Source organism: Vigna angularis, chromosome 1, assembly GCF_016808095.1.
Source record: "Vigna angularis cultivar LongXiaoDou No.4 chromosome 1, ASM1680809v1, whole genome shotgun sequence".
Lineage (NCBI taxonomy): Eukaryota > Viridiplantae > Streptophyta > Magnoliopsida > Fabales > Fabaceae > Vigna > Vigna angularis.
In genome coordinates, this window is record NC_068970.1 from 9,103,382 (window position 1) to 9,116,008 (window position 12,627).

Sequence of the window (12,627 nt, forward strand, 5' to 3'; positions counted from 1 at the left end):
TGGGGTTTCCTGTTTTTTAAAGATTACTTCAATATATTTATTAATTCAAGTATGACATTTAATTACAATAAAAAAAAATAACTCCTCAATAGAAAAAAAAATTAATAATTCAAAACAAAATTCACATCTTTATTCAAATTGTATATTACAAAGAAGTATTTATAAATTGTAAAACAAAATGTTATAAATACTCTATTACAAAAAAATTGATAATTTGCATTATTGAAAAATAACTAAAACTAAATAGGATGGAATAAAACATTATAAAAAAAGTCTAACTCAACATCCCACCTACAATTTTCACATGAGTTTTTAATATTATGATCATCATCTTCAGTATCCACTATTTTCCAAGAGTGACACTTCTTCATACTCCAACCATTGCATTGTCTCTTGGAGCATAAAGGAGTTGAATTGCGGACCAGTGCTCCATAAGGTTTTCTCCATAGGTTACCCAATAAAGTTACTACCTTATTTCTACACTTTACAACACACTTGACATTTCTCAGAAATTGCATATACTCAACTCCTTCTTTTCTTAAATCACTATCATATGAACATAATAAGATCAAACCATATACATATTTTGCTTCAAGATAACCCTTTTTGGCAGCCATTTTCAAGTCATTAATGCCTTTTTCAATATTTCCCTTATATTTGATTATTTCTCTTAATCCCTCCCTGTACAAAGCTTCAATATTTCCACCTTCCTTACAACTTTGCATGAAAATATCATATGCCCTTGCCTTTTCTTTACATGACCATGAAATCAAAGAAAACTTTTCTAAAGAAATTTGTTGCCACATATAATTGTCTTTTGTGGCATGCAAAAAATCTCTACAACATACTTTCATGTTGTAATGATCAATGCAAGATTCAGAACTTACCTTTGCAACCACATTAAGTAATAAGTCTGTGGGAAGTGATTTGATTGGAAACAATGTAGATTTGTCATCTTCAGTGCGTTGTCTTTTGTTATCTCTCTGAAGTGATTCTTTCATTCCAATCAAATAAGCATACTCATTGCTTTCATGACATTGCCTCTTCTTGGACTGTGTCTTCATCGATTTTGAAGTTGTCATGTTTACTTGATATTGAGATTCAAATTTGAAGATTCAAAATAAAAAATTGTATGATAATGAATGATAAAATATGTCTCAGTGTGAGTTATATATATAAAAGGTTTAGAAGATTTATACGAAATATTTTGTATATAAATCAAATATGATAAATACATATTAAATATCAATTTTCATTAACTTTTTTAAATGATTATAGTTTTATTTTTATCTTATCTTATCTAATATAATAATCACGAGTGTGATAGTTAAAAGAAGATAAATTCCTTTTAAAAATAATAAAAGATATGAATATTACTTTGTCATACATAAAAATAAATTATTTGATTTAAAAATAAGTTAATGGTTTATTTTAAAACGAGTAAAAATGTGAAAAGATATAAATTTTATATATATAAACACTAGCCAAAATAATAGATATTGATATCTATTTAATCTTATTTACCATATTAATCTGTTTTATAATATTTATCTTATTAGTTCTAAAAATAATAAATAGATAATGTAATATATTTTAACCCCATTTACCACGTTGATCTATATCAATATTATGTTATTAATTCTGAATATAATAAATAAATCTTTTTTGTGTACTTTTTTCTTTACCAATTGATATTCTATTACATTTATTTTATTGATTCTAAATATGATGAATTAATATTTTATTTTATGTTATTGTGTTTCACTGTCTATATTATCTTATTTGTCGATTTAATTTTATAAATATCATGTTTTGATTCAAACAAACAATAAATAAATATTTCTAAGTATTTTTCCATTACTATTTAATTTTAATTATTTATTTACTCTGAGTATGATAAATAGATAATTTATATTTTTGGTCAATTTAATATTTTTACCAAATTTCTTTAATTGAATTTGTATATTAATCGATTTTGCAATTTATTTTATCTTGTCTGCCCATTAAATCTTTCGCCAGATAAATAATTTTTGTGATTTTTATTTATTACGGATTTAGTATTTTATTAATATATATTTTATTGAATCTGAATACAATAAATGAATATTTGTCCTATTATTCAATTTAATCTTATTAATTGTGATGATGATTAATATTTCTAACCATATATTTTATCCAATTTATCAGTTTCATCTTTTACCAATATTATCTCAACGATATTTGAAAGTGTGAAATGAGTGTTTCTATTAATTTTATAATATTTATAATTTAATATTTTATCATTGTTGATGATGAGAATTTTATTATACTATTAGATAGTATATTTTTCTTATTCTATCTTATTTTAAGAGGTTAACTTAAATATTTATTTAAATTTTTAATTATATATATTATATTATTTTTATATGTGACATGTAATGAACGAAATGTTAAAGAAACTATATATATAATGTAACTTATATGAAAGAGGAAAAAACAATAATGGTGTGAAATAATGACGTATAAAGTTATTTTAAATGAATAATTAGTTTTTTTTTTAAATTTCTGTGTAAATAATAGACTAATAATTTGATACCGAAATATAAAAAAATTAAAAGAGTTATTTACGGTAAACTAAAAATATGTAATAAATATCAAAATTTAAAATATAATACTTTTTAAAAATAAAATTTAAATCATATTATTTCTAAATAATATATATATATATATATATATATATATATATATATATATATATATATATATATATATTCTTAATTTTAATTATGTGTCTTATTTGAAATTAACATATACTTTTTATTTTATATATCTTTATTTATCATATGAAAATAAAATAATTAAATATATTATTTATTCTACAAAATCATTCTAAAGATTTATAACTTAATTAGACCAAGTCAAAGGTGGATGGTTTATTTTTTTCATCTCCAGTAAGTTATTTTATTATCACGTTTTAGTGTTTTTTTTTTCTCTTTTTTCGTTTTCTGTTTTAATTTTATGAATGGACATATTTCATTTTATAATTTTAAGAGTGACTTTAAAATATTATTAAATATAAAATAAAAAAATTGAGTATATGTTCTTATAAATACTAATTTAATTATATTAACATTGTTAGTTTGACTAAAATAAATAAATAAATATTTCTATGCATTTTTATATTAATTAATATTTTAATATTTTTTAGTAATACTATCTTTTTTACAGCGATCATGATAGCCAGAGATTTTATCTATCGAAACATGATAATAGATCTGGCTATGTATTTAATTTTATTGACCAGAATAATCTTTTAATAATATTATAATAGTTATGGAAATAATAAATTGATCATGTTACTTAATTTATCTTATTTATACAATATTATTTTATAGATTTTTTTAATATGATAAATAACTTTTTCATACTATTTTTCCCTTCACTACATTAATATTTCATTGTATTTATTTTATTGATTCTAAATATGATTAAGAGATATTTTATTTTATTTTACACCATCTATATTATCATTTACCGCTTTAATTTCAGAAATATTGACTCTTTGATTCTCGGCGAATAATAAAGAATACTTTAGGTATTTTTATAAATAAATATTTATTTCATTTACTACGAGTATGATAAATAAACATTTTATCTTATTGGGCGCAATCTAATAATTTAATGTTTTTATCAATTCGTTTTCTTGAATCTATTAGGGCTTAATTTTACTCCAATTTGTTTGAAAAATTCAATATGATACATAAATTTTAATTAGTAAAATTAAATCTTTTTAATTTTTAAAAATGATCTAATTATGTTTTTTTATAGATTGTGTTAAAGATTCATAATATTTTATATTTATTTTATCATTTTTCTTAATCTATCGCGTTTGGTGTAACATTTCATTTTTAATAGTTTTAACACTACTATGAAAACATCACATATTCAATAAATAAAAATAGTTAATTTAAAATAAAACATATGAAATATGTTATCTAATAATAACCATAACAACAAACTTTATATACAACAACATTCTAACACTAAGAGTTTCTAACTTTAAAGATACTAGCACTATTCAATTTATCCTATGCTTCTCTTCCAAGATCCATCAAACTTGTAGTTATTTCGATGATTACATTGAGTCCAAACCATTACTTCTTTAACAACTTCTCTACCTACTTCTTCTACTTCATACACTCCAGAAAAAAATATTTGATTAGGAACCATTGACATGGTTCTACTTTAGACACCAAGACAATATTGAACGCCATTGCTCCTAGGTGGTAATTCTACCACAACTATAATCACACACTTCTATTCTTCACTTGTCTTTGTCAAACATCTCTCATTCACATAAAACTTGCCCACATCTTTTAACTTAATCCATATTCGATGCATAACTACTAGTTCACCCTTTTGAAACAAGGAACATCTCTGGAAGATCGAAATCCACTAGAATGAGATTGGAGAACTACCAATCCACTCTTGATATAAACTTTGATCCTAAATCCTTTGATCACCACAAGACATGTCACACATTCAAAAAATTTTCACTTGATCACAACTATAGAAAAACGATCCACTCAACTTAAAACCCTCTTCAAGAATCAACCTCTTCAACTTTATCTTATCTGGCATACAAACTCTGCCTCTAAACATCAACACACCATCTAACCCCATCCTCAACACTCTGGCCTGAACTGTATCAATCAACCTCACTATACTTTGTAGTTTAGGATCCAATAACTATTTCTCTTTGATCAAACTTAGAAGATCACTAGATATAGTTAGGCCACTACATTTAATGAAATAAGTTCCAAACTTCTTGTGCAACTCCAAGTCTCTTAACTTCTCAACCCATTCAAGCTCTCTGATCATTTGTGATAACCACTTCAAGATCATTTGTGATAACCACTTCAACAACTTCTATCGTAAACACCCTTTTAGCTTTTTTCAAGACTTTTCTTCTCCTTTATTCATTCATTGTGCTTCAAACTCACTAGCATAAATTTTCCTTACAAAATTGATTTTCTATTATGCTTCTTCCTTCAATGCTTGGAATCTTTCACCTTAGCCCACGGTCAACCCTTACTTATGTACTAATCACTAATCTTGAACATCTTAACTAATCTTGACTTCGATTTGACACTTGTTGAGAAGGTCCAACCATCTTCTTTTGATTGTTGAATTAAGCACAAAACCTTAATGATACTTCATTCTTATCAAAACTATGTTTTCCTAACTTAGAAAACCCACCTTACCTGACTGCTTCTCAAACATTATTTCAACTTAGTCTCCTTTTCTAAAGATTGATCCCTTTGTTTACTTTAAGATTCATATATCCTTCATGTTGGAAGTACCATGAGATAAGGCCAAATTATAATATATAAGTGGGATGCAAACCTCACCATACAAACTGGTTTGTGAGGATGAGTTAGGCTTAAAAATCACTTTCTAATATGGTATCAGAGTCATGCTTATAGCCTATCCTAGTAAGATCTATATGGGCATTCTGTTCCACCGTTGTTGGGTCAATCGGACCACCCATTAATTCTACTCTTACGCTTGAGATGTCTATACCTCGGTATGAAAGGGGTGTTGAAAGTCCCACGAGATAAGGCCAAATTATAATATATGAGATGCAAATCTCACCATACAAATCGGTTTGTGAGGATGAGTTAGGCTTATAAACCACTTTCAAATAATTCATAACTTTAATCTCAAATCTTCCACCATTTTCCTCATCTAACATCCGATGTTGCAGAGATGTAAAATCATGTTCTCTTTGGGGTTGGTAATTTAATAAATTTATCTATTTTTCTTAATAATCTTGTTCTTGTATAGCGAGTTCATAATTTATTGCATTGTGAAACCGGTTTTCTTTTATTTGAACATTATGTACTTCTTTTTCTCAATTACGATTCTTTCTTAGTTTATCTTTATGGTGCTTTTGGTATCTCATGTCACGAAATACCTAAATTTTCTAAACGAATTTTCAGTTAAGTAATTTCATTCCTTTCTTACATTTTTCAGGCAAAGAACATTAGTTGCCATCAGAAATTCTTGCATATAATTGAGGATTCCCGTGTCCCTGTATTATATGACAGTAAGAGGTATTGTGTTTTCATAGTATCCTTATATTTAGATTTTCAAAGATTTGAAATCTTGGCTCTAATCTGTGTTAGGCTAAAAAAAAGTGATGTATCCATATTATATTTTGATGGAGATGGCACACCATTGAGGTGCCCACCATGTACGCAGTTCGGGAACTGTAGATTCATGCAGATTACCCCAAATTTCTGTTTCTTGGAGTGGTAAGCAGTAACTATAATGCTTGTCCAACTGAATACATGTCAAATCTGAGGATAAATTCGGCTAGAAGTTAAAAATCTGTGGACAAAAAATTCACTTAGAGAATGTTTAGGGTAACACTAACAATTTTGGCATGATGGGAAAAAAAGATTGACTTAACAGCTGTCTCAAAGTTTAATTTTGATATCTTATTGGTTTGAATTCCAATTTATAAAAATTAAACTGACAGGTTTTGGCATAAAATATTCATTTAGTGAATTCAATGTAAACACATGAGATGCGTTCCCAGTTTCCCACTAAAATTTGATAAGTTTAACTTGCTGGAATTCTTTTAATTATTGCTCCTTGTAAAATTTCTGTTGTTTGTGCATTTTCTGAACAACTAACTACTGATTTATCTGTCTACAATATGGAAGTTTCTCTATCTTACATTACTGGATTGATTATTTTTCTGCTTCATATTGAATGACGTGTTCATGCACTTACTATTAACAACTTTACTGTATGATTCAAAATTATTTCGGATGCTTCTAGTTGCTGATTATGAATGTCTATTTTTGTAGCAATGTTACTTGATTATTTGAATTCTCGATTATAATAGAAGTGCTTTCAACATTGTTGTCATTTTGGCTCGATTCCTGATCTTGGCGTGAAATTTGTTAAATTTGTGCTTCATAATAGAAAATGAATAATTAAATAATTTGTTAAAAGTAAGGTATGATTAAAGATGAAGCTTCCAACAGGTTTTGACGTCATAAATTTCTTTTTCTTGGTAATTTTGTGTCCATATTTTATTTTTATGTTCTAAAGATAATCTCTTTTTTTTTTCATGTGAGACATGCACATAAGAATCAAAAACTCAAGCAAGATAGAATGTTTACTTGTATTCAGGCTGGGCGAACTAGTCTTATGCCTGAACATTTTGAAAACTGTCGCTCACAACAAGGATCATCCAAAGCCTATAAAGGTATTATTTTCAGTTCTTCCTTTGTGTGTTTGATGTTTTTATCATAAATCTTTACCACCATATTTTCCTTTTTTGATTTAGTTATATATTTTCAAATCTACGTTTTATTCTGTATTGTAAATTATTGTCCAAATCATCATGTTATTTTAACATTGCTACCATTCGATGACCAGAGATATAACTTTGGGCATGCCCTGTTAATGTGAATGTATTTAGAGAAATTAATCTGTTATATTTGTGATATCATTTTAAAGAAAACAGCAATAATAATTTAGGCTTCTCAAACTTATTTAGTTACCACTTAACATTTTCAACATAGATATAGTATATAACTACGGGAAATTCAGTCCAATTAAATTTGTAGGTAATTTTAAGATTCTGAAATTGACACATATACAGGAGTAATTATATAGTGGGTAAAACACGCAGCGTCCAGTCCAACTAGATTGATGAAAATGACAAGTTCACATACTCTTCATGATACCTACAAATTCTTCAATGTCGTCTAAGTTCTTATTTGAGAGTCCTGGAAACATGAATAATCAATTAAAGAACAGAATAGAGTTTAACTAGCAAAAGTTGATGCATGTTGCACTACAATGAATTAAATTTTGGCTACCTTTAGCAGAATGTACAGCAGATAGATCCATTTCTGTGCTATAGATCCTTTTTGTTTTCATTTGGTCAGTCTCTTCAATCATGCTGGAGTTTAGCTTTCCCAACTTCATTCCAAGTTCTGAGGCAGTGGTCACAATCTCTGCAGCAATCAATGGTTTGTATAAAGATCTGTCAACTCAGACGCTTAATATGATTCAACTATGTTTGACAATAATTCAACCAGAAATTGCATTTTTTTTGCCATCATATGAGAACAATATAGGACACCGGAAAATGTTGTTAGCATTATTTGGCAGGACCTTAACATCCCAATCCATAGGCACCAATGATGGTGCCCCTAAATAATTGGTGTGGTTTTTAAGTACAAAGAACTAAAGTAACCCTTCTTACAACTGTTTTGTCAAATTCCTATCAGATAAAAAACGACGTATAAAAAAAATCAGAATAAAATGACCAATACGATCATGAACGTACATCATTTAATAAAATGACCAAGGTATGCAACTGTAAAAGAAAAAAGAATAAATAATGGGAAATGCCATTTCTGAGGATCCGTAAAAGGGATTTTCTTAATAATTAAATCACGTTCTATCTGAATTGTACATAACCTAAGAATTCAATGTTCTTGTGGTTCACTGACTGTAAATCAAAAGCAATATGCAGGTGTCGAAACAGATACCGTTTAGAAATGGAGTATCCCCTGCTTGATTAAAATGGAAAGCATAATTTTGCTATAAAAAATAGTTCAGCGGGATTGAATTGTGAATACTGATGGTCAAGATATGAGCAAAAAGACGAGGAGCTCTTTAATTACCCTGAAACAACTCATTCATAGAGTTTTTCTCATATAATTGTACTGCTTCATTGATATATCCAGCATTGACAGTAGACTTTCTTTCTAATAGTTGAATTTCTTGATTAAGCATTTCAGAATCCTTCGCCACCTGACAGCATACTCATTACCAAGACAAGTCCAACAATAATCAATTCTGAAAAAAAGAAAGAATTTAGCAATCACCATTCTTATTACCTCAGTTAATTTCTCTCTCAAAGAATCTAACTGAGCATCTATATCTGGATCAAAAGGAGCACCTGGATCATGGCCACTCTCAGTTGATTCATCCTGGAAGTACACATTCTATCATGGTCAGACAATCAACCAAGAATGAAAATTTATACTAAGGAAGCAATAAACCAGCACATATATTTTCTACGTATGACTTAGGGTTTAGATGTCAGGTTTTCTGGTATGCACTTCAAAGGACACATCCACCATACCCAAAGCATCATATATAACATTATCAACGAAATAGTAATGTTATAAAGGCCAATACGCGCAAATAAAAAATGAATTAATACTTTACTTGAGTTAAAAAAGAATGCTTAAAAACAGTAATTGCAGCAGAAGATACCGTGTTTGGCAAACGAAAACCTCGGGGGAGAGAAAAACAGTGACGGATGATGTAATTCTCCCAAGCACCAAGCTGTTTGTCTAAAACAGATTGAACCCTCTGACGAATGCAATCAACACCCTTTCACAACACAACAGTAACACAATAAGATCCATTACCCTAATTTTTGTATCCAACGCAATAAGAGAAAGAGAGAGAGAGACCCTTTTCAGATCTTGGGACTTTTGGGTGCCTTCGATGTTCAACTTCGTGGATGCGTCCCTGCAATTGAAGCTCACCTTGCATAATTTCCAGAATTGTATTTCAAAAAAGTAATAGAAAAAAAAAGGAAAAGAGTGTTACTGATAGAAAAAATTGAAAGCTTCATCGAGAACATCGTCGACGTTGTTAAGAACTTCGTTACAGAAGAGTTGTGGGTTCAGATTGAGAGCATCAAACACCGCTTTACTCTCACTCCCTTCCATTCCCGCCAAATTCCCCATTTCCCTTTCAAAAACTCTTTGCTACTTCAACTAGTCTCTCACCCTCGCATAGCCGGGTCTTTTTCTTTTTTAATTTCTTTTAGAAAAATAATATAGTTTTATTATAATCATATATAATATATAGATATGTTAAATAAATAAAAAGTTGAATCATGTAAAAAAATTAAATAGTTATATTATCTTATGATAATATATATTAAAACAATAATAATATCAATAATAATATAATTATACACAATAATGATATCAAACACTCTTGTCTGGTGCATTATATGTGAAAATAATATCTAAAGATAAATTAACAACAACAAAAGAGTGTAAGTAATTGAAATATGGTCCCTGGTAAATAAAAGTAGAATGTATGTAAAAAAATAAAATTATAAGCTATATTATGAAATATGAATGATTCTACACAAAATAGAAATAATATAAAGTTGATATTAAAATTTATAAATAAAAACACATCTAGATATAAACAATTTAAAAGATAAAAGATAATACAAAGTGATTATATGGGAGAATACATAAATGATAAATATTCATTGTTAATTTTAAGAGAACAAATTGTTTTTTTTTGTTAATGTTTGTTTAAGAAAATATAATCAAGATTTCTACTTGACATTACTATAACTAATTTATTTAGGTGTGAAGTTTCATTTCAAATTATTTAAGGAGAAATACGAGAGGATGAAATTAATATAAAAAAACAACATAAGATATTATAGACAACATAAATGGTAGAAACATAAAATGAAAAAAAAATAGGAAAGGTAAATGGAATAAAAGATCGAAAGACAAGAAGCCGAAGGGAATAAAGTGTTCACACTACTATAATACAAGATAAAAAGTGGTGGTGGTGGCAGTTAAGCCTTGGTTCAAGATAAAAATAGCTCAAAAACACTCAAAAAGAAACTATCTCAACCCGTTCTAGAAATGATTAAACATATTAACTTTACTCTTGAAAATATTCAATCCCTTACAAAGTGATGGAAAAACTCTCTTAAATAAACAAAGAGAGTGGTCTTTTATTTACAAAAAAAAAAAACAACATTCTAAAAATTAGAGCAACCTAAAGATGAGATGCTTTCCAAATCTTTATGAGACCATTTAATCTTCAAGAGATGTTAAAAAAGAACGTTTTTCTCTCCTATGTATCTCAAACCCTAACACTTTGTTTACTTGAATGAATTTGGAGGAGAGTGATTAAATGGATTGGAGAGGATTTGAATGTAATTTTTTTTTATTTTAGTGAATTTGGAGGTAAGTGAGAATGGATTTGAAAGTAAATTTTTTTAATCTGTCACATCAATCAAATCCTACACTAATTCTCACAAAATTTACTTTTAAATTCACTCTCACTTACCTCCAAATTCACTAAAATAAACAACAACAAAATTTACTTTCAAATCCTCTCAAATTCATTCAATTACTATCCCCGAAATCATGAACAAAGCTTCAATCTTCTGTAGATCTCATCAAATATTCAAAAAAATATTTTTTTTTCTCTTCATGTAAATGCATGAATTTTTCACACAGACAACACAACGTGAACTTCTTTTCAGCAAAATAACATATTATAGGTTTTATTTTTACCTATATAATATGCTTTTTGTTGTGCTAGTTGAAAAATTAGTTTTTGAGAAACCGAAATTTAAACATGTTTTTAGAGTTTTTGTTAAAAAGCCATACTAATGCAAAAACATGTTTAAAATTAAACCGAATTAATAGAGTAGAAAAAGTAAAAGTGTACTATCTGGGTAAATAAAACCTACATTATCTGAGCATAAAATATAATACAGTGAATTCAATGTAAACATATATATGCACATTAACAATTATATGGATTGATAGACTGAAAACTTTCATGTTTTCTTCAATGAGATGCATTCCCAGTTCCCACTAAAATTTGATAAGTTTAACTTGCTGGAATTCTTTTAATTATTGCTCCTTGTAAATTTCTGTTGTTTGTGCATTTTCTGAACAACTAACTACCGATTCTTGACCAGTTTGCTCTAATATTCTACTTACTTGCAGTTGTTCAATTAAACTATATTTATATGCTGGAGTATTTTGACAGAATTGTGTAAATATTTATTTTAATTTTAATTATATATATTATATTATTTTTGTATGCGACACATGTAATGAACAAATTTTAAAGAAACTATATATAATGTAACTTATATGAAAGTGAAAAAAAAAACACTTGTGAAATAAACGTATAAAGTTATTTTAAATGGATAATTAGTTTTTCTTTTTATTTTTTTTATCTTATGCGTAAATAATAGAATAATAATTCTGAGACCAAAATATGAAAAATTAAAAGAATTATTAATGCTAAACTAAAAATATGTGCTGCACACAAGGTGTGTGAGTATGCCATCCCTTTTAGTGGTAAACTAAAAATTAAAAGAAATTAACATCATTAAACATTAAACATTAAATCCATTAATTTCGTAATACAAGGATTTATCATAATCAAACTTTAAAATGTAAACTCAAACCAAAATCTCGTGTAAAGAAAAAAATATTAAACATCCTAAATTTTTTTAATCTCATTGTCGTAAGTAGAATATGAATATTTTTTTTCATAAGTGTACGAATTTTTTTTCATTATAATTTAGTTTTTTTATTTTTCATATAATATGATACAAGGTGAAAAAATATATTAGGTGAAACAGTTTCAAATTAGAACTGATACAGAGTGATGTGGTGTATCCACAGTGCGCCACGTGGAACACCACACCATGACAGATCGCATATCCGTAATTACACTCCCATCCCTCCCACAGTTACATTAAAAACTGCTTTTGTTTCCACTTTTAAAACAGTTCCTATTCATCCACAACGTTTC

At 27.5% G+C, this 12,627-nt stretch overlaps 1 protein-coding gene across 1 annotated transcript; it reads right to left on the minus strand.

Annotated features, from left to right (window-relative positions):
• Positions 1-7,562: 7,562 nt before the first annotated feature.
• LOC108338518 (protein MIS12 homolog) lies at positions 7,563-9,836 on the minus strand. The gene is made up of 7 exons (XM_017575442.2): positions 9,634-9,836; positions 9,495-9,552; positions 9,292-9,411; positions 8,910-9,002; positions 8,694-8,823; positions 7,881-8,018; positions 7,563-7,787 (listed from the first exon to the last, which is right to left on the minus strand). The coding sequence occupies exons 1-7, from the start codon at positions 9,771-9,773 to the stop codon at positions 7,726-7,728; spliced, it is 741 nt and encodes a 246-aa protein (XP_017430931.1). The 5' UTR covers positions 9,774-9,836; the 3' UTR covers positions 7,563-7,725.
• Between the last annotated feature and the right edge of the window lie 2,791 nt (positions 9,837-12,627).